The sequence below is a fragment of the Hesperophylax consimilis genome, unplaced genomic scaffold, assembly GCF_061612785.1.
Source record: "Hesperophylax consimilis isolate HC1 unplaced genomic scaffold, BYU_Hcon_1.0 scaffold_67, whole genome shotgun sequence".
NCBI classification, from domain to species: domain Eukaryota; kingdom Metazoa; phylum Arthropoda; class Insecta; order Trichoptera; family Limnephilidae; genus Hesperophylax; species Hesperophylax consimilis.
The window spans coordinates 125642-150311 of NW_028301296.1; the positions used below are offsets into that span (position 1 = coordinate 125642).

The 24670-nt window shown below is 40.6% G+C and overlaps 1 protein-coding gene across 1 annotated transcript; it reads left to right on the plus strand.

Moving 5' to 3' along the window:
• The first annotated feature begins 18681 nt into the window (after window positions 1-18681).
• Window positions 18682-20414, plus strand: LOC149408793 (uncharacterized). The gene is made up of 2 exons (XM_089650445.1): window positions 18682-18940; window positions 19207-20414. The coding sequence occupies exons 1-2, from the start codon at window positions 18682-18684 to the stop codon at window positions 20412-20414; spliced, it is 1467 nt and encodes a 488-aa protein (XP_089506571.1).
• The last annotated feature ends 4256 nt before the right edge of the window (window positions 20415-24670 follow it).

The window sequence follows — 24670 nt, forward strand, 5'->3', positions numbered from 1 at the left end:
GTAAGAGAACAACGTACAAATAAATAAACGTCAAATCATTTCAAGTGACTCTATTCACATATAATATCCAAGAATTACGTCGGAAGGTCACCAAAAAAAAAAGCTTTCAACAGAACGAAAAGTATAAACTTAATAAAGTTCAACTGACAAGAGTACAATTAACTGTAACGGAATATCATGGCATAGTCGGAGATAATTTGAACTACCAAAAAAAAATAACAAAAAATAAAAACAAAAAATAGAAGTAAGCAAATTATTGAGTCGGAAGGGGATATAACTTGATAACGGGTCGTTTGAAGAACCCAAATCGTGTCTTCACCGTCGCAACGCGAACAATTTTGTCCAATCCGGGATGGACCTCAGTGATTACACCCAAAGGCCAGTTCAACGGAGGGGAATCTTCCTGTCCCACTAGAACGACAGTTCCGATCTCAATCGGATGATCAGGGGTAGCCCACTTCTGCCTGACTTGCAAAGTGTGCAGATACTCCACACGCCATTTTTTCCAGAAAGACTGAACCATACTATCCAATAATCGTTTGCGCTGAGCGAAATTAATTTTACTGCCCGTCGGGATAGATGCAGGTAAGTATTGTAATGGTGTAGTCATTAAAAAATGCGCAGGTGTTATGATTTCCGGATCAGGGTCGGAAGATACAGCTGTGAGCGGGCGAGAGTTCATTATGCACTCTATTTGCACCAACACAGTCTGAAGCTCCTCATAAGTGAGAAGCTGACTTCCGATCACTCGGTATAAGTGAGTTTTCATGCTTTTCACGTTAGACTCCCACATACCTCCGAAATGGGGTGCGTGGGGTGGAATCATTTTCCACTCGATACGACGCTTGGCGAGTTCTCGTTTTAACGCGGGCTCATATTCCGATTCAACCAAAAACTTGTAAAGGTCATCCAATTGTGCCTTTGCACCCACAAAATTGGTACCATTATCCGAATACAAGCACGACACAGGGCCACGCCGTGAAATAAAACGGCTGAAAGCAGCCAAGAAAGCATTTGAAGTTAAGTCAGAGACCAACTCAATATGAATGGCCTTAGTCACAAGGCATACAAACAGACAAATATATGCCTTCTGCGAATGTTGTCCTCTCCGACGAGCAAGCGTAATACGTAGAGGACCCGCGTAATCAACACCGGTGTGAACGAAGGCTTTTGCTTCAGTAATACGATATGAAGGTAAATCTGCCATCTTTGGGGTAGGATGTGATGGATTTGAGCGGAAGCAGCAGTTGCATTTCCGCACCCTTGCCCTAATAACCGTCCTAGCATCTAATATCCAATAGCGCTGACGTAATATAGACATAAGAAGTCCTGGACCGGTATGACAGTTCATGACATGAAAGTGATCTATGATAAGATTTACAACACAGTCATGTTTAGGTAGTAATATCGGATGTTTAACCTCAAAAGGTAAGTCCGATTTAGACAGGCGTCCCCCGATACGTAACAAATTGTCCTCATCAAGAAATAAAGACAAACCCTGAAGCCTTTTGGAGTGGAATTTGCCTTTCTGAAGTGCAGCAATATCATTTGAAAAATGAGCATTTTGCACGGAACGAAGTACAGCCTTTTCAGCAGTCACAAGATTATTGACAATTCCAGAGGAAGGTGATATCTTTTTTATGAATCGGAGAATATAAACGACACTCCTTATAAGTTTATCCCAAGTGGATATACGCTGGGCCAGTTCACCCAGAACCGATTGTTCACCCAGAACCATTGCAGTGAGCACATTAACTTTGTGTTCAGGCATTTCACCGGTATTGGTGGGGCGAAACGGTTTTACTGGCCATTCCAAAGGTGGGTGGCGAATCCATGATGGGCCGTTCCACCATAAATCATGTGAAACGAGTTGAGAGGGTAGCATGCCACGAGAAAGGCAATCGCTCGGGTTTTCAATACCGGCGACATGGTAAAAATTTTCCGGAGACAAATTTTCCTGGCACTGAGCTACACGATTGCTAACAAACACCGACCAACGATGCGGTGAGGAATGTATCCAGGAGAGCGCAATGGTAGAATCTGAAAACGCGTATGTTCCTGCAATAGAAAGACGCGCACGATAACTATCTTGAACCGTCCGTATTAATTTTGACATCAAAACTGCGGCACAAAGCTCCAAACGAGCGAGAGTTGTCACTCTCGTGGGAGAAACCTTTGATTTCGCACACAATAACCTCACTGAAATATTTCCAGAGAGATCAGTGGTGTGCAAATAAATCACGCAGCCATAACCATTCATGCTCGCATCGCAGAAGGCGACAACGAGCACTGTACTGTCCTTTAGGACGCCAACATGGCGGGGAATTTTTACTGTCGAAATTAAAGGAAATTCCTGTGTGAGAGCCGAAAACCTTTGAATAACGCTCTCAGGGGGTATATCATCCCAACCAATGTTGCACAGCCATAGCTCCTTAATAAGTAATTTCGCATACAGAATGACAGGGGCGACCAAGCCGAGAACATCGAACAAGCGGGCTACTATGGAGAGTATGTTCCGCTTCGTGCACTTCTCCTGAACATAAGAAGACGTAAAGAAGAAGCTGTCATCAGCTGGTTCCCACGAAAGGCCTAACACCTTAGCGGCATTGTTAGAACCAACAGTAAAGTCCACAGGGCTCCGGTGCGAATCTGGAAGATTCTCAAGTACCACTGAAGAATTACTAGTCCATTTTACCAAATCAAAGGCACCGGACTTAAACAACGAGATCAATTCTCGCGACAGACGTACGGCACTGGGTTCATCTACAATAGAATATACCAGGTCGTCCATATACAACTTAGACTCTGCCACATTGGCAGCGTCCGGAAAATGTTGTCTCATATCCTGGGCCAACTGTCGAACAGTGCGCATTGCCAAGTATGGACTAGCTGTTAGTCCGAAAGGGACCCGATTGAATTGAAAGGTTTGTATGGGATCGTTGTCCGCGAACCGAAATAGAATTTTCAAATATTTGCGATGCTTGCTTGGAACCTCAATCTGCAAATACATCTGCTTTATGTCTGCAGTAATAGCAATGGGAAAAAGACGAAAGTCTAACAGAAGCAAAAACAGATCGGCTTGCAAATTCGGACCAGTATAAATAACGTCATTTAATGACAATCCTGTATGTGTCTTAGCGCTCGCGTCAAGTACAATCCGAGGCATAGGTTTATCCGGGCGAGTGACAGCGTGATGCGGAATGTAATATCCGTCATCGGTAATATCCGACCTTGAAACTTTTGCTAAATAACCGTTTTCAATGTACTCATGAATAACTTTATTATAATTCTCCCGCAAAGCCGGTGAATGTTTAAATTTTCGCTCCAAAGCCATAAATCGGCGCTGAGCAGTAGCAAGGGAATTACCCAATTGCTTCGGGTCTTTACAGAAAGGTAAAGCAACAGAATACCTTCCGTCGACGGTGCGAGAAATGGATGATATAAATAAATTCTCACATTCCGTCTCTTCCGGACTTAGAAATTGCATGTTGGGTATTTCCTCTAACAGCCAAAAATTTTTGTACTAAGTCATTAAGCGCAAGTGCCGAAAATGACGTACTTGTATTAAGCACATTACTAGGGTAGTCACCCATTAACACAAAACCGAAAGTAGTCGCTAATGCCGGAGGTTCGCCGTTACCAGATTCAACCCGGTTCCCTAAATAAATATATGGGAACAGTTGTGCACCTAATACTATATCCACGCATCCAGGAATATTCCACGTTAAGTCAGCGAGAGGTATACCCTTTAAGTAACTCATATCACCCTTGGTTATATAGTGATTAGGTAGCTGATCTGTAATACTGTCAATGACAAGCGCATAAATATTATATTTATTATTCGGGTACACGCGGGACTCAATGTCCAAATAAACGTAACCCAAAATTGGTTTGGATGCTGAACCGATTCCTTTTACAAAGGAATTGTTTAAAGGAATTATTGGTAAGTTGAGGATCTTGCAACAATCAACAGTAATTAAATTGTTCTGTGAACCGTTATCCATTAAGCACCGAACAATAACTTTATTTCCATTTTTACTCTTTGCGAATACTTGCGCGGTTGATAATAGAATCGTATTATGTGTCGCTTTCACAGAAAGGGAACATGAGTTATTTATGTTTAGCGGAGGTTCTTCAAATTGTGTATCACAATTTTCGGATGTCCCTGTAGATGTTCGCGACGTGTGTGCGTGGGTACTTGATGGAGTTTTAGCATTGTTATCAGCACTGCCAAAATGCAACAAAGTGTGATGACGTTTTTTACAAAACTCACAAGTTAAAACCGATTTACACGCGTTTATTGTATGCCCTCCACTAAGGCAATTTAGGCAAGCATGTTTTGACTTTATAAATTCAAAACGCGCCTGTGAAGAGCTCATATTTTTAAATTTAACGCAATATTTAATTGTATGATTAGTTTTATTACAAACAAGACAACAATTTGTGCGCGAAGCCGTAAACCGAGAGTAAGGATGCCATTTACCGGGTACTTTTTTTTGATCAGCCATAAAACGAAGAAATGATTGAATTTTCTAAAAATGAGTTTGTATGTGTATAACTGTATTAATCTTTTATCATGTGTGTACAATAAAAATAATTTAGCGGCCGTACTTAAAAACACAAAAAGAAAAATATGTGAAAGGAGAAATTTTGTCTTTGAAAAAAAGAGGTCCTTATATCGGGTACCATACCTGCCTTTTATCGGGTACCCGGTGATAGGATGCCTACCATTTATCGGGTACCCGGTAATACGCATAAAAAGTATTTCTGCAGGTGCTTTGAAAAAATTATTATTTTTTTTTAATAAAACATAGTTAATTAACTTATAAAAAGGCTGTTTATTTTCGTACTGTTAAGTTCAACCGTTAAGGCAAATATCACATATGAAATCGAAATTCCCGCTATCGGAACATTCTACGTGAGCCCATTTTTTACATGCAATGCATTTTATCCATTTTTCTCCTCTGAAATTAGATGAATATGCTTTGTTACAGTAAACGCACGCTGCATCTTCTTCATCGGTATCTGGATCATCGTCGGTATCCATGAAAATAACAGAGTCATCGTTACTCTCACCACTATTGGAATCTGATGTGTCCACTTTTTTTTGCTTCCGTTTCATCTTCGTTGTATTTTCAGTTTTCGTCTGTTTTTTCATAATGCGTTTAAATTTAATTTACTGACGCCTTTCTTATCTTGTTTAGCTAAAGACTCACTTAAATTGTTTTTTGTATGGGGATCCTGAAACTAAACAAGCAGATCCGGTTCTTTTACTTGTGTTAGGTTTAACAGTGGGTAGTTTTTTAATGTCAATACATCTAATGGGATCATTGCTTGAAGATGCAGCAGGGGTATCTACAGTGCCAACAGTTGCCAACGCCTGAGTGAGATGTGTGCCAGAATCAAGTAACTCAGCTTCTAGCGTAATATTTTGTGATTCTTCCGGTTCTGGAACATCGTGAGCAGCAAAATCGTGGTCTCTGAATATGAAACGATTGCAAGGAAATATGCCACTTTTGCGGAAACCATTGATGGCCACTTCAACAGTTGCACTACGTTAGTATGCTTGCCCCATAAGACTTGCGACTTGTAATGGAGTCACCATTCTTCCGACATTATTCCTCAACCACGTAGTTACAGCTTTTGAATAATATGTTTTAAATGGCCCCATAAAAGCAAGGTCTAGCGGTTGCATCTTATGAGTTGAATGTGGAGGTAAACAAATTATTATAACGCCATTGTCGCGGGCCATGTTGATTATGTCAATATTTCGTGTATGCGAGTAATGACCATCAAGAATAAGAATAATTTGATCCCCTTTATTCCCGCCTGGTGTATTTAACGAAGTGGCGAAACCAATCAGTACAAATATTTTGCTGAACCCAGCCTGAAGGATGGCACGCCGATATAGCTCCTGGAGGAGCTCCATAATAATAATAATAATAATTATAATTGGATAATTTGTAGAGCGCCGTTTTTGTGAAAAATCACCTCATCCATGAGTTCTGCTTTCATGTTTTTACGGGGAAATATGAGCATCGGAGGTACGTAGTTGCCAGATGCACTCATACATGTTATAACAGTTATGAGGGCTCCTCTTTCTGCAGATGTTATGGCTCCGACTTGCTTCTTTCCTTTCAGCGATAATATTTTTGGCAATTTACTTTGCACAACGCTGATACCGGTTTCATCTAAGTTGTAAATTCTAGTTGGGGAATTATCAACACTGTCTAGTTGTGCCTCCAAAATATCAAAAAATTTTGAAACATTGTCTGGGTTGAAACCTTTAATACGTGCCAAAGACGTACCTTGGGGCTTCCTCTTGGCAAGATAGGGGTGTCTCTGTAAAAATAATTTTAGCCATTTTTATTTTTTATTTTATTTATTTTATTTTAAATGCACATTTACAGTTATACATAACCAATAATAAACATACATTTTATTTTAATTTATTAAGTAATAATAGCGATTGCAACAATAACATTTGGCTGTCATCAGTTGTTTTGTTTTGCTCTATCTAAAATTAATTTTTTACCATTCTTTTTTGTTTTCTGGCAAAAAAAAGTGTAGTGTGTTGTGCCTTGAGGTTTCTTCTCCCTCCTGATCTTCCAGGAGTCACTTTTCGCTGCTGATTTCCAGATATTTATAAACTTTTTTACTTCTGTCATTTTTCATACTATTATTGTAGTTGTTTACTGTTGTGAATAATGGAGGAAGATTTCCCTCCTGGACCCCCTACAAAGCCCCCAGATCCCTCTCCAGACCCCCCAGACGGGGAAAATGTAGAAATTTCTGACAGTGATTCTGTCATCTTGACTTCTACCAAAAAAAGGAAATTTACTCCTTCTTCCCCAATAAAACTTGACTCGCCTTCGACTTCACTGTCCCCACCAGCACTTTCTCAACTTCCTCCAACAAACTTTTATTCTCCTCATTCCCGTGGCCCATTCATAGCATACGCCCAAAAAACTGAGCAAGGAAAAACCATCCACCCTCTTGAATTTGGCAAATTCCTATCAAATAGCAAGAATCTTTCAATCAAACCTGGAGGTGTAAAAGCCGAGGGTCGCTTCCGAATCTCCGTCGAATTCCTCTCAGGGCCAGCTGCCAACAGTTTCATCAAAAATATCTTCATTTCATCTAATTCAAAGTTCAAGGCATATATCCCTACTTTCAATGTCACTCGCATGGGCCTGGTCAGAGGTATCTCGACCGATCTGTCCATCGAAGAAATTCTGTCTTCACTTTCAACCCCCCAACACATTGGCAATCCCATAAAAGCCAGGAGGCTAAATTACAAGGACTCCTCTGAGGGTATAATTACCTGGAAGCCCTCCCAATCTGTTGTTATCACCTTTGAAGGTCAATCTCTTCCCTCCCATATATATTTATTCTTCAACTCATTACCAGTTGAAATGTATACATATCCCACCACTCAATGTTTCAATTGCTGCCGTTTTGGTCATACCAAAGCTGCATGCAGATCTCAACCCAGATGTTTTAAATGTGGAGAAAACCACGCAGCTGACCAATGTCCTTCTTCCTCCTCACCTAAATGTTTTAACTGCTCAGGCTCACATACAGCTGTCAACACATCTTGCCCAGAACAATCTCGCCAAAAAAATATTAAAATTTCTATGGCCTCTCAGAACTTGTCTTTTCTACAGGCTTCTAAACTATTCCCGCCTGTTAAAAAATCATTTGCTGAGGCTTTATCCAGCAACTCCTCATCCAACCCTCTTCCCTCCACTACAACAACTTCTTCTCGTTCAACTAAATTCACATACAAAAACGCTATCTCTAAACTGGCTCCTGGATACGATCAGCAACAACACAACTCACTGCTCTTAAATCCCAATGGTTCACCTCTTTCAAATGCCACAAATGGGTGTGCAAATAATTATAATGCGTCCTCAATGAACTCTCTTAAACTTTCTGAAAAACTCTCCCAAGACAATTCTACATTTATCCAAACTCTTATTATGCTTCTAATTGACCTTATTTCTTCTCAAACTAATCTACCGTCCAACGCTGCTACTATTATTATTTCCACATTAAAATCATTTATTCAAAATGACTCTTCAGGATGTCAGAATACTTCAGTGGAATAGCCGAAGTGCTATTTCTAACAAATCTGATCTCCTTAACCTATTAAATTCCAACTTTATTTCTTTGGCTGCTATCTCGGAGACTTGGTTTACTCCATCCACCCACTTTAATGTGGGAGGGTATTCCTGTCTCCGCGACGATCGCCCGGAAGGTTCGGGCGGCGGTGCTGCCCTTTTTATTAAAAAATCCATATCATTTTCCCCAATAAATAATATCAAACCCCCCAATGCTGACTTCCAAATGGTTGCAGCTAAAATAAAGGACACATCCTTTATTTCAGTCTATCTTCCCCCAACAGCCCACTTCAATAAACAAACTTGGTTGCAAATTGTAAGTCAACTAAGCCCTCCTTTCTTTATATTAGGCGATTTTAATGCCCATTCCCCCGTCTGGGGTTCTGCTTTCTCCGACCGAGATGGTCGAAGTGTGATGGATTTCCTAGATCAATCCAACCTTTTCCTTTTGAATGACGGATCTCCTACTAGGATCTCACGCCCCAGCACAAACCCCAGTGCAGTGGATCTCTCGATATGTTCTACTAGTCTGGCTTCTCTCTCCTCGTGGGTGGTGTCCCCCGACCCTTGCTCCAGTGATCATTTCCCGATCATCATTACTTATCAAACTTCTTTCCAATCGGACAAGTCTCATATTTCGACAAAGATTAAAACGAAACACACCAAATGGGATGAATTTAACTCTCATATGGACAAGTTCCTACTAAATTCACCCGTCACCGATATATTTTCCGTCAAAGATGATTATAATAACTTCAAATCAATGCTCATAACTGCAATAAATAAATCAAATCCTCCCCCTAAAACTAAATCTCTCAAAAAACTCCCTCCAACTCCCTGGTGGGATGAGGAATGTTCCAAAGTAGTAAGAATTCGGAAAGCTAAATCTCTTTCCTATCGTTACAATATGACTATGGAGAACTATCTTATATACAAAAACGCTGAATCCAATGCCAAAAGGGTATTGAGGTCAAAAAAAAGATCCGGGTGGTACAACTTTTGCAGTTCAGTATCTCCAAACACTCCAATTTCGGAAGTTTGGTCTATGATCCGAAGATTTCGATCCTCCTTCAGTTCACCATCTCCTCGAGCGTCCCATTCTAAATGGATAGATGAATTCTTGGACAAAATTGCCCCCCCTTCTGTTCCTAACTTAGATGAAATAACGCCCATCTATAATACTCCCATGTCTAATCATTGGCTAGACTCTCCATTCACCTTAATTGAGCTAAAAAATGGTTTATCAACAGTCAAGGACTCATCTCCAGGCAGAGATGGTATACCTTACAGCATAATCAAAAATAGTAATGATAGTGTTCTAATCCACTTCTTAAGCATCTTAAATAAAATCTTCCAGACTGGTATAATGCCTGATGACTGGAGTTCTCAAATAATCATCCCTATTTTAAAAACAAACAAATCTCCAAATTTTGGATCCAACTACAGGCCAATCGCTCTTTCATCCACCCTCAGTAAACTTTATGAAAAATTAATTAAAAACCGATTAGAATTTTTTGTCGAGAGTAAACAGCTTCTCTCTCCATCTCAATTTGGATTTAGGAAAAAAAAAATCCACTCAGGATAACCTTGCCATCATCAGCACTGATATCAATTTATCAATTTCTAAACAGGAAGTTTGTCTTGCCGTCTTTATAGATATAGAAGGCGCCTTTGACAATGTTTCCATCCCAATCCTGAAAAAAAAACTTCTAGGCCTTGGCCTTCCCCCCATGTTTGTCCAATCAATTATTAATCTATTTCTAGATAGAAAAATTTTCATTGAACTTCCAGATATTTCTCCTCAAAGTAGGTCTATTTGGAAGGGTTTACCACAAAGCGATGTATTGTCCCCCTTACTGTATAATATATACACATATGATATGCATGTCACTATTCCCCCACAAATAAAAATTATCGAGTTCGCAGATGACATAGCTTTCTTCTTATCATCCAAAATCATCCCTCTTGCCGTCAAATATCTTAACGAAGCCATGAATGCCCTTTGCACATGGCTCACGTTACATGGTCTTGAACTTTCAATCCAAAAGACTCAGTGTGTCACCTTCTCGAACCGCCATAAAAACCCCCCCGTTCAAATTTTATTTAAAAATTCTCCAATCTCCAACGCTTCTGAAGTAAAATTTTTGGGAGTAACATTTGATAGGAAACTTAAATGGTCTTCCCATATTAATAATTTAGTTACTAAATGCGAAAAAAATTTAAATATCATCAGATCATTATCTGGCGTTTGGTGGGGAGCTCACCCTACTTGCATTAAGTTGCTTTACAATGCACTTATTCGAAGCCATCTCGACTATGCCTGCCCACTTTTTAGTACCGCCTCAAAAAATGTACTTAATAAATTAGACAAAATTCAATCTAAATCTTTGCGAATAATAACTGGAGCGATGCAATCGTCACCCATCAATTCCCTTCAAGTAGAATGTTCTGATCCTCCTCTTTATTTAAGGCGTCAACTATTTGCTGACAAATTTGTTCTTAAATGTTTAAATTCTAAATGTCATCAGGTTATCCCCAGCGTCTCGTTGTTCATTGACTCAACCCATTCATCTACAATCAGAGCTTCAACTAAACCTCTTCCTGACATCTGTAAAAATTTTAAGTCTCTCTCAGAGCTTCACATCATCCAAAATGATCTACTTCCCTTATACAAACTAAAATATAGTCACGTCACCCTATCCCCAACAATAATAGAAGGGATCGGAATCTTTAAAAGTCATTCCAATCTCCCGGCCCGAACTGTCAATAATATGTTCAATGACATTATTTTATCTAAATGGCCCAACTTTTCTCTTTTATTTACTGATGGATCCAAATCTCCCGACTCTCCTAACTGTGGTATAGGTATTAACGTTTACCACAATAATTCTAATGATAGAATATTTCATTCAATTTCAAATCAATTTTCAATATTTTCAGCTGAGTGCATTGCAATAATAGAATCTCTCAAATATATAATCAAAAATAATTTTGAACATTCCCTCGTTCTCTCTGACTCTCTCAGTTCCCTCCAAAAACTTAAATCCAGTCCTCTTCTTCATCCTGATGATCATTTTGTATGCCTTATTCGAGTGATGATAGCATCCATTCAAAGCTCTGGTAAATCTGTAACTCTGATTTGGATTCCTGGACATGTTGGTATCATGGGTAATGATATTGCGGATGCCTTGGCAAAACAAGGAGCGTCCAACCCTGTTGTTACCCTCGTAAACCACATTCCCTTATCTGACATTTTTTCCATCATCAAAGAAAGATCCCGCAATGTTTGGTCAGAGTATTGGCACATTGCTAGTCAATCCAAGGGAGCCTGCTATGCCTCAATACAAAGGACTATACCATCAAAACCGTGGTTTCAGCAATTCCCTCATTTTTCCAAAAAAGAAATTTCTTCACTCATTCGAATGAGGATCGGTCATTGTTCCGTTCCTTCCCATCTTTTTAAAATTCACGTCCTTGACTCCCCAGATTGTACATTCTGTGGTCTAGAAGTGGGAACTTTAGATCACATATTTTTTGGTTGTCCCTCTCTAAACAAATATCCTCTCTTCTATCAAGCCTTAACTAAAATTGCCTCCCCTCCATTCAACATTTCATCTCTTTTAAGTCTGAACTCGACTCCAATTTTCATTATAATTTTGAAATTTGCCTATTTAAATAAAATTAATATTTAAATTCACCTTTCAATACACCTTTCTCAATAATTTTAAATGATGGCCAAGAACACCCTTGAAGGGTGAAAGCCAGAAATAATGGAAAAAAAAAGTAATAATAGCGTTTTTGAACTGGTGAATATTAAGTTGGAAAATATCTATATCAGGGGACAGGTAATTTAGTAACATAATCATTTTTCCGAGCGGCATTACTAATGGTAAGTTGGTTCTGCATTTTGGAACGACAAAGGTTCTGTACCTGCGCGCTCTTGTATAATTGTCGGGGACATAAAACTCAAATTTTTCTATAATATCGGGAATACAGACGTTACCATTTAGAAGTTTATATGCTGTTATCAGCAAAGCAGTTTTCCTTCTATCGGTGAGGCTATTAATACCCAGCATGCCGGACAAAAAGGCTGATGGATATAACCAGGGATAATATCCGAAGTCTCTAAGATATAAATATCTCAGAAACTTCTTTTGTACTTTCTCTATCATTTGAGAGTAAGTTAAATCCATTGGTCCCCATATTACAGAACCACTTTCCAAAATGCTACGTACTAAACTATAGTATAGCACACGAATCGCGGCCGAGCTGCAAAAATGTCTGGAGTTGCTTAGCACAAATCCTAGCATTCTTAAAGCTTTGTTGCATATCGTTTCTATGTGGACGTGAAATGTTAAGTGCGTATCAAATGCGATTCCCAAATCTCTTGAAATAACAATGTGCTGAAGAGATGAATAAGACATTTTGTAGTTATAGTAAATCGTTTTGTTTGCCTTGGTGTAGCACATAATGGAGCATTTCTTAATATTAAACCCTAATTTATTGGTATGACTCCATTCGACGATAGAATTTATATCACTTTGTAGCTGCAAGCAATTTTCCAAAGATTTTATTAAAAGGAATAGTTTCATGTCATCCGCGAATAAGAGAAACTTGGAAAATTTTATGCAATGGTAAATGTCATTGATAAATAGCGAGAAAAGTAAGGGTCCAAGATTCGACCCCTGTGGATCTCCAGAGTTTGTGATGAAGTTGGAAGAGTGGAAAATACCATAAGTTACGTATTGTTGTCTATTTGAGAAATAACTTACAAATAGACATAGAAGTTTCGCTGAAAATCCAAATTGGTCGAGTTTATTTAGGAGAATAAGCGGATCTACTGAGTCAAAGGCTTTTGCGAAGTCATTGTATGATACATCTACTTGATTGTTACTATCAAGAGCTTGAGATATGTACTCCGTAAAAACCATTAGATTAGACACAGTAGATCTGCCAGACCTAAAACCGTGTTGCTGGTCAATTATAAAGGGTTCAACTTGGGTATAAATGCATTTATGAATTATTAGTTCAAACAACTTGGCTGGAGAGGATAGGATCGCCACTGGTCTATAATTAGAGACTGAAGCCTTATCACCAGTTTTATGTAACGGTGTAACTTTAGAGATTTTCCACAGGTCTGGGAATATTCCGGAGTTAAGTGAGAGATTATAAATATACGCGAGAGGTGTTAATAAGGGCTCAAAGCATCCCTTTAACACGAATGACGGAATAAGATCCGGTCAAAAGAAGTTTTGGATTTTAATTTTTTAACAGCAGCGGTGATGTCAGTGTTTGTAATATTTTGAATATCAACATTCTGTGCTTTTGTTGGCGTATTTTTTCCAGGTATAAAAGATTTCAAGTCCGCAGCTTCCTTACTATAAGTTGATTTAAAATAGTCTGCAAATGCTTCTGGAATATCTGCTCCTGAGAAAGACTGATTATTCCAAGTAACATGGTCAACAAACCCGCCATCACTTCTTCTGGACGAGATATACTTCCAGAAAGATTTGGGATCGCATTTGATATTTTTTTCAATAGAATTAATATATTGCACATGTGCTAATCGAATACTGCGTTTTATTTTTGTTCTAAGTAGACAAAACATTTCCCGGTCACTCACCATTCCAGTTTTCTTCCATTTTTTGTAATGTTTGAATTTGAGTTTTATGTCGCTAACAATCTCACTAGAAAACCATTTAGGATATTTTCTACCATTCCTCGGAGTGCGCTTAATTTTGAAACACATATCAAAATATTTATAAATTATGGAATAGAAAAAGTGTGTCGCTAAATTAACATCATTTATGTCCTTCAAAGGTTGCCAGTCATGAGATTGTAAATGGCAATAAAGAGCTTTAAAATCGCCATGTTCGAAGTTCCATCCTCGCCTAACACTATTATCAATATTATTCCACAAGTTTCGTGTTTGACAATTGGTTGTGTTTTTGTTCGGCGAAATCTCTATACACAACGATGGATGATAAGCGTCTTCTTTAACTAGTGAGTATAAGGATTTATATACTTTTAAATCAATGTTGCTGATAACAATGTCCAGCGTGCTTCCCTTCACATTTGTAATAGAGTTGCTTTGTTCCATTTGGAAAAGATTCATAAAATATATGAGATCCATTTCGGTGCCTTTGTTACTAGATTTTAGATTGAAGTCGCCTATTATAATAATCTTTTTATTGATTAAAAAATTAAAATTCTCAGTAACCTTATCAAAAAAATCGGTATATGTTTTATTTGGCGATGCCGGTGGAATGTACACAACACATATGTAAATAACACCAAAATCATTTAGGCATGTCTTTATCCACATATTCTCGTCTTTACTTTCCAGATAGGTAAGTCTCTGGGTTTGAGTTGCACGGTCACGTCTCGCGGCTAGCAGTACTCCTCCTCCCCTTGAATGTCCCGAGGTTCTGTCCTTTCTGAACACGTCATACCGTTGATCGAAGAGTTGACTATTGTAAATGCTGTCGTTAAGCCATGTCTCTGATAGTAATATAAGATCGTTGTTCTGTATTATTACACTTTGTAGGAAATCATCGGTTTTGGATCTTAATCCCCGTACATTTTGGTAAAAAATTGTGCAAGGGAGAGAATTCACTTTTAGGGGGTTCTCTAGTCATTTCGCGGCGGCATTTTCATTCACTTTGGTCCGGTTTTGATTATCATCAATAGGATTTTGTTTTGGTTTTAAGTACCGATAATGTCTTACCGGTACTCCTCGAGGCCATAAATCTTCCCGTAAAAGTTTTTCGTATAGATCCTCCGTTACACCTATACGGAAAGCTGCGTATTCTTGAGAATGTGCGATGAATTTTTCTATTTCACTTTTTGTTATTTCGTTTTTCTCCAGATGTGCCCGGATCTCTTCTACTGTTGTGTCCTTATGTAATCTAGACACGATAATATTCTTTATTCTTGGATATGATTTTATACTCGAAGACTTATCGGAGTTACCGATAGTTAAATTCTTCACTGTGCGTTGTCTGGTGCGTTTAATTTTTATCCAATCTTCCGTATTAGGAGCGGTTTTTGATTCCGGCTCGGAAATTGGAACGTGTGGTTCCGTGGCGTGCGTTTTGGGGATCGCGCCGCTAAAAGATGCGGTTTCAAATTGACCGGCGTCATTTTTTGCTTTGGTGGCCGCTCTAGTTCTCATCCTTTACTTGGTTTGCGTTACTGCTGACAGGGTAGCGGGCGCGGTGTGCGGTGCAGCGGGGGCCGCTACGTCAGCCCAGCGCTGAGTCGCGGGATTTGTAGGTAGTGCATTTTTGTTGTCACTTTTGCTTGTTACCTGCCGATTTAATGTCGCTTCCACGGCCTTTACACGGTCCAACAACTCGTTAATCGTTCTACTTTGTTCGAGAATGATGCTCTTCAGCTCTAGGAGCACGACGTCACTCATTATTCGATCCAGCAGTGAACAAAATTCGCGAAAATTTTTTTTTTTTAATGACAGCGCGACAGTAAGACGTGCGTACCGTATCAGTGATACCGAGATTTTTTTTTTTTCTTATGAATATATTTTTTTTACATTTGTTTGCCGAATGGGAAAATTTTTACACATTTTTTTTGTTAAAGTTAGCTATTCTGGGAAAACTTGTAACAATATTATGTAGCATAGGCTTTATTTAAAACCTATAAAGTGAGATAAACATTACCATTTTGCAGCCAAATCGACGTTTCTTACCAATTTCGTGTGTAATTCTTAGTTTAAATCTCCCGCCAATGTCACCTGCTAGTTCCAAATGCATCCTTGAGGCGGCGCCAGTAGTGGGACGCCACCAGTGACGCTATAATTTCATGCTTCATTAGCATTTATTTTGCGAAGGTCAAACACGTTTGGTTTGTTTAGAAACATCAAATACCGTAAAATAACCTGTTTTTCAGTATTTGCGCAAAATTTACATTTTTTTTTCGAGGTTATTAACAGTGTGACTGTTCGAACTCCGTAAAATTGCGATTTATAGAGTTTCGTGTGTTTTTGTTTAGTGTTTTTTTGTGGTTTCTTTGTGTTTTCGCGATTATGTCGAATTCCGAACGTTCCGAGAGCGGGGAAGCCGAATTTTCGAGGGCGGAAGTCATGAAGGTGATCCACACGGACACGCGGGGAAAGCGTTCGAGGGTCTGCGCGGAAGACAAAGCCAAAAGGCAGAGGGTTTGTGAATTAGCTCCCGCCGACCCGCGAATTGACCTGTTAACACAGCAGATGTCCCAGATGCAGGAAATGTTGCGTCTGCTGCTAGAGAAGCGTTCGGAGGCTCCCGTCCGTGGCGCCTCGGACGACGATGACGAGGACAGCATCTCCCTGGACACCCCTGCGTCGCTTCGGGAGGAATTGGCAGGAGATTTGGGAATGGGACTCATCCATCCGAATAAGCCGTCTCGCGACTTGGATCTCGGGGAGTGGACAACTGACCTAAAGCAGCCGAAGATACCATCGGCCGACCCAGGGAGGGTGAAAAAAGTGGAGCTCCTTCAGCATCTGGGGACGGCCAACTGGAACAATGTCCGCTACCTCGAGATCCAGAAGTCGTATGCCGCAACCCCCCTCTTCTCAATGTTGGCATTGAACCCTGAATTGAAGCGCCTAGCTCAGGAGGAATCGGCCAGTACCTCAACGGACTCCTTCTGCGGCTCCCTGTCCAATGCTCTTTCCCTGCAGGCTGATCTCCTGAAGGCCTCCTTGCAGGAGCTGGTCAACTGGAGTGCGGAACCGGGCACGAAGCTGAGCACTTCCACTCTTTTCGAGAAGGTGCAGTCTCTCTTCGCGGCGGGGTCTGAGTCCCAGAAGGTGTCCAAAGACATCATGCAGATGGTCTGCGGAAAACGGGCTAGCCACATTGAGTATCGACGAGAGGGGGCATTGCGAGGCATCAGTGACGGATACGTCCGAGATGCCTTACGGAAGATTCCGCCCACATCGGAATATCTCTTTGACCCGAACCTCCTGTCGGCCCAGCTGGATAAGTTAGGGGGAGTGAAGAAGTGCCTCGCTCCTCAGCCTAGAACGTCGCGACCAGCTCCACCCGTTAAACCTGTGACTGTGCAGAGCTCGCAGCCCTTTCGTCCTAGAGTGCAGCAGGGAAGAACCATCGCGAGAAGGGAGCACCCTGAGAGTCGAGGTCCGGAACCAGCCCGTAGGGCCGCTAAAGCTTTCCCTCCCCGAGGTAGGTTCCGGCCCAAGGAAAGAGCAGGGAAGCCAGACCGTAAGAGGTTTTAACAGTGGGCCCTCTTTTCAAGGGGGTCAGTTGCACTCATTCGCAGGTGAGTGGAGGAACTTTGGCGCCCCTACTATCATCCTTAAGATGTTAGATGGCTACCGAATTCCATTTTCATCAAAACCTCCACTAAATAATAATATTGATTTCTTTAACTCCCCTTTCGCCACTAAGACTTCTGTGGCAATGACAGAACAAATAGAAAAACTCAAAGCCCTTAAGGTTTTAGAGTCGGCACCTGCCACTCCCTCATTTATTTCTAACATTTTTTTTTTTTTTTTTTTTTTTTTATTCAGTTTTTTTTATTTGTACATTATTTTCTCTTACTTAGATCTTACAAAACTGATCAATCAGTTTAATTGTAAGAAATCTCTCAGTTTTTCTATTTATTAGCTTATAACAATATATTTAATTTCAACTTGATATCTTGGTACCACAATATTAATTGTTTTTATGTTTGACGGAGGTAGAACGATCTAATTTTCGTTTTTATTTTTGAATGACATGTCTCATTTTTAATATCTTCTGGTAATGAGTTAAACATGTTTCTGGTCCCCAAATCAGATGGCTCAAAGAGGCCGGTCTTTAACTTAAAGTATTTAAACAATTTTCTGACTGTCAGTAAATTTCGTCTGGTAAACGTTTATCGAGTTCCTACTTTTCTACAACCGAATGACTGGATGGTTAAAGTGGACCTCACACATGCTTACTTTCATGTACCTGTGAGTGAGCAGCATAGATGTTTCCTTAGACTTATCTATAGGAATGAACTCTTGCAGATGACATCCCTCCCCTTTGGCTTGGCCACCGCACCTAAGGCATTCGCAACCTTCACTAACTGGGTAGCGCAGGAACTGCGGAAGAGAGGGATGAGAATTCTAGTGTATCTGGATGATTTTTTATTAGTAAACCAATGCCTGCCTACTTTAAAACACCAGTCTATTGAAATGGTGGAGTTTTTGCAAGGCTTGGGATGGCATATACAATTTGATAAGTCAATATTAGAACCATCACAACAAGTTCAATTTCTTGGTATCAGCTGGAATACTCTAACTAATGAAAAGTCTCTCCCTCAGAACAAGGTTTCAGCCCTATCTTATTTGTTAAAGGGTTTTATTCAGACGGGTAGGTGGTCACTAGATAAGGGGCGCAGCCTCTTGGGCTCTTTAAACTTTGCTAGTTTTGCAGTTCCAAGAGGCAGGCTCAACAGCCGGCACATACAGAAAGGGTGCTTAGGACTCAGACACTACCACCCTTGGGAGTCATCACCAATTCCGGCAGCTACCGCTCGGGAATTGAGATGGTGGGTTCGATCGCTCACCATGACGTCACCTATACATCTGCCGCTGTTTGAGCATTACCTGACAACCGATGCCTCTGATCAGGGTTGGGGTGCCCAGCTGGACGAAAAGCTTCTCAGCGGTGTGTGGGCTGATGACCAGCTGAATCTTCACTCCAATGTAAAGGAGATGCTCGCCGTGTTGGCTGCCTTGTCTCCTCACGCGCTTGAGCTATCTGGCTCGGGTCTTCTGATCCAGTCGGATAACAGGTCTGTCGTATCTTATCTCCGCAAGGAGGGTGGTACCAGATCAACTCAACTCCTGAGCTGTACTCGACTAGTGCTAGATGTTTTGGATAAACACTGTGTCTCCATGACAGCACAATACTTACCCGGTCGTTTCAATGAAGTAGCGGACTGTCTATCTCGTCATCGTGCTGTACCCGAATGGCACTTGCTACCCTCTTTCACAGAGGTAGCATTCAGAAAATGGGGACGACCCGAGATAGACCTATTTGGCTCTAGGACAGCGCATGTGGTTCAAAGGTATGTTTCTCTTGATTTTCAGGACGACGAGGCAGACTACCACAATGCTTGGAGCAGGGACTGGGACTATCAGCTGGCTTGGATCTTCCCTCCCCCGTGCCTCATGCCGAGGGTTCTTTGCCACCTGAACAGAGCAAGGGGATTATACTTGGTAGTGGCTCCTCGTTGGGAAAGGGCATTTTGGAGAGCGGATCTGAAGTGTCGGGCCTTGGGTCCACCTCTTACGATTCACAATCTAGGAGAAGCACTGATAGACACCAGGACCAACAAACCCCCTCCTCAAGTAGAGTCCTTCACTCTGGAGATTTGGCTTTGTGGGGGTGGGACAAAAACCTAACAAGATGGTCAAGTCAGCAGAAGGAACTTCTTAGATCCGGATGGAGAAGTTCTACCCTTCGCACTTATGCTCCGGCATGGCGGAGGTGGCAGCGCTGGGCGTCAGAGAATCAGCTCGATGCCACGCGTCCCAAAGCTGAAGACTTAGCCAGGTTCCTAGCCGATCTACACATCAAAGAAAAGCTATCGCTGAGTACCATTTTAGTTCACAAGTCAGTGGTGTGTACCTTAGGCTCTCCCGAAGACAATAGAGAGCTGAGCTCCAATCCGATAGTGAAGAAGATATTAAAAGGGATATCTTTAGCTAGACTAAGGCCTTCGAAACCCCCCATTTGGGACCCGAGGGTTGTATCATCATGGCTGGAGAAGAATTTGCCTCAACATATTACTCTCTTTGAAGCATCAAGGAGAGCAGCCACCATCCTGCTTTTGGCATCAGGGCGCCGAGTCCACGATCTCACATTGCTCCATTGCACAGCTGAAAGCAAGCAACAATCAGGGTGGAGACTGGCTCGCTCGGAGTCTAGGAACATAGACCCTGTCTATTGGACGGAAAAGGTCATAGAACTGTCAAAGGAACGGAGAGCGCAGGCGATACTACCTAGCCTATTTATTACAACTTGTGGGACAGTGAAAGCGGCCTCCAGGACAGTAATTGCAGGTTGGATTAGGACAGTCCTCAGGGATGCTGGTGTAGAGGATCCACCTGGCAGCATCCGTTCAGCAGTGGCATCTCTGAACTGGCTGCAGAATTATAAGCTGGACGATATACTGTCACGTGGTAACTGGAGAAGTCCCAATACTTTTGCCAGGTTCTATAGAAGGGAAATTGCAGAATCGGCTGGCCGAGTCAACACCGACCCATCTGTCGCTGACCTTTTTCAACCTCTGTAACTGGTTAGCTGATTTCTGGAAATCTTGCCCCTATTTTCTTTTTATTTGATTCACATTAGCATAATGTCACCAGGCGATAACAAACAATATCTCACTTTATAGGTTTTAAATAAAGCCTATGCTACATAATGAAAAAGTTTTACCTTACAATAAAACTTATATTATGTACTTAGCTTTATTTAAAACCTAGGCAAGGGCTGCCTGATGAGATCTAATGAAGCATGAAATTATAGCGTCACTGGTGGCGTCCCACTACTGGCGCCGCCTCAAGGATGCATTTGGAACTAGCAGGTGACATTGGCGGGAGATTTAAACTAAGAATTACACACGAAATTGGTAAGAAACGTCGATTTGGCTGCAAAATGGTAATGTTTATCTCACTTTATAGGTTTTAAATAAAGCTAAGTACATAATATAAGTTTTATTGTAAGGTAAAACTTTTTCATTATCATGTAATATATATGAATAAGGCAGGAGAGTAATTTGCGCGCGGTTTTTTTCAAAAAAGCTTGGAATTTCCGGGCATTCAACAGGTTAATGACTATATAGTTTAGCCTACGATTATGTCATGATTAAATGATTGATATGTTTTAATTCATGTTAATTTTAGATTCAGGGTAATTCTGTATTAAATCTGTAGTTATGTTTAAGATCATCACTTTATGGAATTGTAGCCAGAATTTTCCATGGAATTTTTTACAAAAACAATTTTTGATTTTGTTGTCGAAAAAGATAATCTTGTATTTCAAAGATAAAGCTCAAAATAAATTAAGTGACTTAGACAAGTTTTAAGAAGAAGATTGTACTGAGTATGTATAGATATGTGTTCGCGCTTAGAAGCTGCAGACACGCATCTATTTAAGCTCCCAGATTTAAATTCTCCTGAAAGTAGTTCTTATACTAGTGTTCTTAAAGTGTGTCCTTATAAGTGAAATATGCCAAATTATGTGTTTTTTATGTTAAAATAATTGTATAGTGTAAATTCTGATAGATATGACATTTTCAAATATTGAATGTAAAAGTTTTATTCAAAAACTTTTTAGCAGACATAGTTTGTTGAATGGTGCAGTGCGAGTTCACAGATGCATGCCACATGTTTTCTGCTGGGACGGTGCGATGACCGATATAAGGGTACGTTGTATTTTTTGTGTGAACTTTCGAAATGGGTCGTAAGGGTCATAAATCATGATAAGATATACTTTGGACGAATTGTGTGCTTTACGACCCTTGCCAGTTAAAAACAATATTAATAGTGATAATAGCAGTGATAATGACAAAAACCATAGTAATAATGATAATAACAATAGTGTACTATTTTCCCGACGTAAGGGAAGAAAACGAGGGTGTAGAGCCGGGAGGAAAGTTAAGCTAGTTAAAATCTTGCGTTTAGCACAAACCAGGAATGCTCGTCCGCCTAAGTTTTTAACCGTTGCCGCCTGGAATGCGCGATCCATTGGAAACAAACACGATGATATTGTGGATCTGATACGTGACAAAGGTATTCACATTTTGGCGCTATCGGAGACTTGGCACGAAAATGCAGACTCACTTTCAATCAAAAACCTTCGATCAAACGGGTTCTCGGTTTATGAAGCTGCAAGGCCCATTAAAGATGATACAACGAACATTAATTTTACAAATCATGGGGGAGTTGCAATTGTAGCGCAAAGTGGTATTCGTTTAGACAGTATAGGGATACGTCAGATTTATACTACTTTCGAGTTCGTCAGTTGCAAGGCTTCTGCCAATGGTGCATCCCTCGTCATAATCTCCATCTACCGTCCCGGGTCGTGCTCACCGACTGCAAATTTTTTTATGAATTCAGGTCTCTCCTAGAATGCACCTCCAACTACAACTGTGATGTTATCATTTTAGGAGATGTAAATATTCACCTAGAAAAGAAAACTGATCTCATGTCCAAAAAATTCACCAAAATCCTGTGTGACTTCGGCTGCGAGCAGTGGGTAAACTCAGCTACTCATGATGCAGGAGGTACACTTGATGTAATCATTTCCCGAGTTGGGTCTCCCCCGAATAGAACTCACGTGACTGACATTGGACTATCGGATTATCGTCTCGTCACATCCGTGTTTGCCTTCGATCCTCCAAAATTGGAGTTTAAATCCGTTATCTCTAGAAATTGGAGAGAATTCGACTTCGAGGCATTTTGCAATGAACTGAAAATCTCACCGCTCTGTGATAAGGAAAAGTTTTGTAAATACCAGGTAGAAGAGTTAGTAATTCTTTATAATTCTACTCTACTAGCATTACTTGACAAAAATGCGCCTTTCACAGAGAAGGTCTGCCGCATTCGAAATGGCTGCAAATGGTTCGATGCTGAATGTCTCAAGAAGAAAAGGGAAATGCGAAAATTCGAGAGGTTGTACAGACGAAACCCGACTTTCAGCAATCGGCAACTTTGGATTGCGAAACAAAATGCTTACAAGGAAGAAGTAACGCAGAAAAAATCCAACTTTTGGTGTGAACAAATTGAGGCAGAAAAGGACCCTCGAAAACTGTGGCAAAATATAAAAACTTTATGTGGAGAGAGCAACATCAAGATTGATTCCTCTCTTGAAGCGGATAGTCTTGCGACATATTTTAGGAGTAAAGTCGAAAAAATTCGGGCTCTCGGTGGGGTAGGATTGCCTTCTGTCGCAGCAACAACTCCGCTCACTGGTAACTTCACTACTTTTGCAGCAGTAACTGATGAAGATGTCGTACGTGCTGTGAAGTCTTGCCCAAACAAGCAATGCGCTCAAGACCCCATACCGACCTGGCTCTTAAAGAAATGTCTCCCGGATATAGCACCTGTAATTACCGAAATTATCCGGAAGTCTCTTGTAAATTCACTTGTACCGGGATCACTTAAAAAATCAATTATAACTCCAATACTAAAAAAACAAAATCTTAATACTGATAATACAGATAATTACAGGCCAATATCCAACCTACCATTCCTATCAAAACTGCTTGAGAAAATCGTTGCCAAACAATTAGTGGGGTACTTGAACTCCGCTGGTCTGTTTGCCAAAAATCAATCCGCTTATCGACGGTTTCATTCAACGGAAACTGTTCTTTTGCGGGTTGTTTCAGACTTGATCATCGGGATGGAAGCAGGTAAGTTGGGTTTGATATCTGTTCTTGACATGAGTGCGGCATTTGACACAGTAGATCATAGTATTTTACTAAATGTGCTTGAAACCGAATTTGGCGTTCGAGGTGATGCACTCCAATGGATGACATCGTACCTGTCTGGACGAGTAGCCTCAGTCACTTTCAATTAATGTACATCACCTGAAACTCCCATAGAATTTGGAGTTCCCCAGGGTTCTGTCCTAGGCCCCATTCTCTTCATTCTCTATACGAATCGTCTTGAACGACTAATTCACTCAGCTGGCTTTGAATCACAAGGCTACGCAGATGATCGTTTGATTTTCAAGTTTTGTTCTCCGGACGAAAAAGACGTCCTTAAAAACCAGGTGGTTAGCCTCATTAACACAATCTCAAGTTGGATGTCTGTCAATAAACTTAAACTAAATCCCACAAAGACAGAATTTATGTGGATAGCTTCCCCTGGAAGGCAAGCTCTCCTTGACTTCAGTCCAATCCGTATTCAGGATACGGATATAATCCCTTCTGCAGAAATAAAATTTCTAGGTTTCACTATGGACAATATTCTTTCTCTTGAATCGCAAATTTCAAAAGCTGTGAGTTCTGGTTTTTTCCATTTAAGGCAGATAAAATCAATCAGGAGATGCCTTCCCTCTGATGGAGCAAAGTCACTCATAAATTCGTTCGTCGTCTCACGTATGGACTATTGCAATAGTGCATATGCCGGCCTACCTCAGAAACAAATCAATAGAATCCAGTCAGTTTTTAATGCTGCGGCAAGAATGATTTTTGGTGAATCTAAGTATTGCCGTATAACCCCACTTCTAAGGGATCGCCTTCACTGGCTTCGATGCCCTGAAAGAATAGAGTTTAAGATCTGCTTAATGACCTTCAAAGCATTGCAAGGAATGGCGCCAGCATATATATCGGAACTATGTATCCGACAAAACTTAAGCAATAGACAGCTTACTCTAAGGTCAGCAGATCTAGATATTAGTAATCGTCTAATCGAACTTTCTAGGTCAAATCGAGCTGTTTACTATGATCGTTCTTTTAGTGTAACAGGCCCTCTCATCTGGAATAGACTTCCCTCAGCTCTTACTAATCTCCAGAATTTGGCTGAATTTAAACGAGCTTTAAAA